The sequence below is a fragment of the Triticum dicoccoides genome, chromosome 2A, assembly GCF_002162155.2.
Source record: "Triticum dicoccoides isolate Atlit2015 ecotype Zavitan chromosome 2A, WEW_v2.0, whole genome shotgun sequence".
NCBI lineage: Eukaryota > Viridiplantae > Streptophyta > Magnoliopsida > Poales > Poaceae > Triticum > Triticum dicoccoides.
The window spans coordinates 729474935-729479006 of NC_041382.1; the positions used below are offsets into that span (position 1 = coordinate 729474935).

The 4072-nt window shown below is 55.3% G+C and overlaps 1 protein-coding gene across 1 annotated transcript; it reads left to right on the forward strand.

Moving 5' to 3' along the window:
- Window positions 1-2592: 2592 nt before the first annotated feature.
- LOC119352114 (auxin-responsive protein SAUR21-like) lies at window positions 2593-3385 on the forward strand. The gene has a single exon (XM_037618845.1). The coding sequence runs from the start codon at window positions 2701-2703 to the stop codon at window positions 3076-3078; it is 378 nt and encodes a 125-aa protein (XP_037474742.1). The 5' UTR covers window positions 2593-2700; the 3' UTR covers window positions 3079-3385.
- Window positions 3386-4072: the final 687 nt, after the last annotated feature.

The window sequence follows — 4072 nt, forward strand, 5'->3', positions numbered from 1 at the left end:
TTTGGGCCAACTTGGAGGGGCGTTGGGCTGCAACACACACGAGGCCTTTCCGGTCCCTCGGTTAACCGTTGGAGTATCAAACGAAGTCCAAATGGCACGAAACTTGATAGGCGGTCTACCGGTAGTAAACCAAGGCCGCTTGGCAAGTCTCGGTCCAATCCAGAAATGTTTAATGCCCACACAAAAAAAAAGGTAGAATTGACCACCGGAGGAGAACGAAGCGTCGGAATGCAAAACGGACAACGCGGAAAATGCTCGAATGCAAGAGGCGAACACGTATGCAAATGCAATGCGCATGATGACATGATATGATATGCATGACAACGATAACAACACATGGGGACAAAGACCCGAACCCAAGAAAATAAAATAACTTAACGCCGAAAACGGCAAGAGTTGGAGTACAAATAGGAAAAGTTACATCCGGGGTGTTACAGTTTGGGCTTGGTTGGTTTAACTGTGTTGTTCCCTTCTTCGGGCCGAGCATCCCTTATGTATCTACTCTGGGCACCATGTTCACGTGTGCCTGCCATTACTCGCAGTGGATTTGCTGGCAGACGGTGTTGTCCAGCCTGGACAGGCGAGGAGAGGGTGGCAATGGTAGTGGTGGTGGTGCTGGATTCAGAGGGTTTGCCGGCAAAGCCAACTTGTATCGGGTTGGCTCGTCGGGCAACCCAGGCAGCTGCAATGTCGGAGAACTCCTTCTTCTATTCGTCGGTGGCCATGGCAGGTGATGTACAAAGAGGGAGTGGAGAGAAGAGGTGAGGTGTGGTCTTGCTTGGCGACTAGACATGTTTGTATAGCGGGCGGATGGGAGGAGCTAGTCGAAGAGGTGTTTAATGCTCGCCGGCACATGAACGGACGTGTGGCACTCGGAGCGCCGAAGTACGTTCCTCGGCACACGCGTCAGTTTCATGGAGGTAGATGAGCATAAGAATGTCATTTCAATGCGGAGAGAAGGCATCTACAGCGGGCGGCGCCCTCAACCAGCGAGCTGCTTCAATGCCGGCTCCAGTGAGCGGTCGCGTCCGCTCTAGGCCTACATGAATGCGGGCAGCTGGCTTCAAGAGGGAATGCACGTGGGAGCGAGAAAGAGGTTTTTGGTTGACCACGTTAGTTAGACGCGGGTCAGGTTAGGCAGACGCGGACACCCGCAAACCCCCCAATTTGTCTCCGGTTTGTAGAACGAAGTGCGGCTGGACTGCCAAACGGACCGATGCAGGACCGCGTGATCGAAACAGTTGTGGTTATTTGAGAGTCGGTGTTGGAGATGCCCTTATGGCATATACTAAAAGTATCTACAGCCGGACTTGCCAAATTCGCCACCCTATAAGCCCGCGGACGCGCCCGGGCGCGTCCGCGGACAGTGATCGGGTAGTTCCTAAATCCGCGCCTCCACAACCATATATCTCATATCCGACACCCCATATCCATACAAAATCATGCAACATAGTACATAGATCACCAGACGGGCAAAATCAACAAGAAACCGACTATAAACCGATAGCAAACGGGCGTAAATCCACATATAAACATCACCAAAAGATCGATAATAGTTCACACAGTTCATAGTGTCCGACAAATGCGAACTAGATACTGGGAGGTAGATGGTACGAGCTAGATATGAGAGGGCGGAGCTTAGCCACTTCCTCGCCGGCCCTTTGCCCTTTCGGTCGCTGGCACTGTTGTAGGCGGCCGCGGCAGGAGGTGGGTTGATGTCGGAGCCGGAGGAGTCGGGCCAGTAGTCAGAGGAGGAATCGGAGATGATGATGTAGCCCTTCAAGCGCTAGACAATTAGGTGATGCTTGCGCTTGAGCTTGGCCAGTCGCTGCCTCCGCCACCTCCCACTCGGACTGCTCAATACCGAGTCGAAACTGCTTGGCGTTGATCCTCCCGAGCCATCGGCGTCCGTCTCCGCCATGGTAAGCGACGGACGGTACACCCACTCCTATTCGGGCACCGGCATCACGCAGTGGCGGCAGGCCGACTGCATAGCCGCGTCGGACGCGGCCCCCATCTTCCTTGCCCTCTGCCTCTCACGTCGGGCGGCACTAGAACCCACCATGAAAGCAAAACACGTCCGGGCACAGTTCTAACGGTTGTGAGTTGTTTGACAGCCCACGTTGGAGATGGCCTTATGAACATATACTAAGCCAAGGAGCGAAAGTCATGTAGTTTCAGTACAGAAAACCATGTGTGGCCTCGCATGGCACAGGAACCACGTGCTCCATTTCGATGTGCAACATATGCAAATCAATTGCTCAGGAACGAACTCGAACATGCCTGATTAATCCCAGGAATTAGGGGGAGCCTTTTGTGCTGGGTGCACTAAGAGATTGCTCATGTCCTACCTGATCGGGGGCAGGAGCCGACGCGTGCAAGCTGCGGTGCGCTGGGTTGGGCTGCACGGACTGCCCCAGCTTGGCAGTGGATGCCTGCCGATCTCATCCCGGTGTCGTGTCGTCTCGATCTCATCGCGGTGCCATCCCTGCAGTTTGCGCCAACCCCAAGATGACACTGAACCAAAGCCCCAGCGGCCAGCGCTATATATATCCCCTCCCCGTCCCACTCTTCCACTCCACCACCCACACCGCGCAGCTCGCTACCAAGCCTGCCAAGTCCCAACTAGCAGCAGCAGCAAGCGAGCCAACGAGTCCTCCGGTCGCTCGTCGGAGGCAGGGCCAGGCAACGCAACGCAGCATGTGCAACCTCATCACGATCCCGTCGGTAGCCTGGCTGCACCGCGCCGTGCGCCGGTGGCGGGCCCGCCGCTCCACCTCCGCTGCGGTTCCGTCGCGGCACGCCGCGGTCTGCGCGGAGGGCGCGCGGTTCATGGTGCGGCTGGCGCACCTGAGCCACCCGGCGTTCCTGGAGCTGCTCCGGCAGGCGGAGGAGGAGTACGGCTTCCCGTCCGGCGCCTCCGGCCCCGTCGCGCTCCCCTGCGACGAGCACCGCCTCCGCGACGTCCTCCGCCGCGTCTCTTCGTCGTCCCACTCCGAGGAGCCCCGCCGCTCCACCTTCTGCCGCCGCCGCCGCGGCGACTCGCGGCCGCTGCTGCAGGAGATGGCCTTCCCGTGAGCGCGCGCGCCGCGGCATCGAAGGATCTGGCGACAGAGCACACCCAGTTTCTGCCGCGCGCAACGGCAGCAGCTGGTGACAGACACGGTCCCCCGGAGGAGTACGCACAGCAAGCGCCGAAACGCTGATCCGAAAGGCCGGCGTGCTCCTCTGCGCTGCGTAATGCCGGCAATCGGACACGCACATACTTGAGCTGGGTGGTACAGTATGTGATGGTACTAGCTAGTAACTGATTGAAGAAGGCGACATTTTTTTGGGATTGTTTTCTCTGTAACTATTCTACTCGTCTGCGCAACTCCTTGCCGAGGCATACGAGTAAATTAATTAACTAATAAAGATTGATCGATTGTTCTTGTTGTGCATGGAATTTGTTATCGTTCGTGATTCATGCATGTCTTCGACATGTGACGTGGCGAAACTTGTCATGCCGTTAATCATTAGCCTGCTTTTCCGAAATTTAATCATTGGCATGAACTTTGAAGATAAAGACATTGATTTCGTTAATGAAATCCCAAGTCAAGCACTCTCTTTAAAGAAAACATTAGCAGGCTAGCTATCCAGAGAATTAGCTTGAAAACAAGTGTCACGCTAGCAGGACTATAATTAGGCGGCGACCAGCGGACAGGTGGACTGGTTTTAGGCATTTTCATGCGTGCAATCCGAACGAAACCTCACATTACATGTTGATTAGGAACTCATGCACGTGCTCATGGCAAGTAAAAACAGGACATGCAACGGCGAGCATGTATGCCAGAATCTCAACCTCTTGTCCTGTAGGGCGACCAGGTGACTTGACTGAACGAATAAGGTTCAGATCCACACACCGGCCAGGCGCCAGCCATACGCTATTCTTATCTACCGATCCAGCGTCAGATCGGGCGAAACACGGCGGCGCCACGTAGTGAGGCAACCGTAACACACAAACTGTTCATGGAGTCTGTTGTTTTTACATGCCTCTGCGTGCAGATATTGGTGCTGATTCCCAGTCCAATCT

Excerpts from the sequence above, each read along its gene's own strand:
- LOC119352114 (XM_037618845.1), top strand. The coding sequence starts at position 2,701 with ATGTGCAACCTCATCACGATCCCGTCGGTAGCCTGGCTGCACCGCGCC.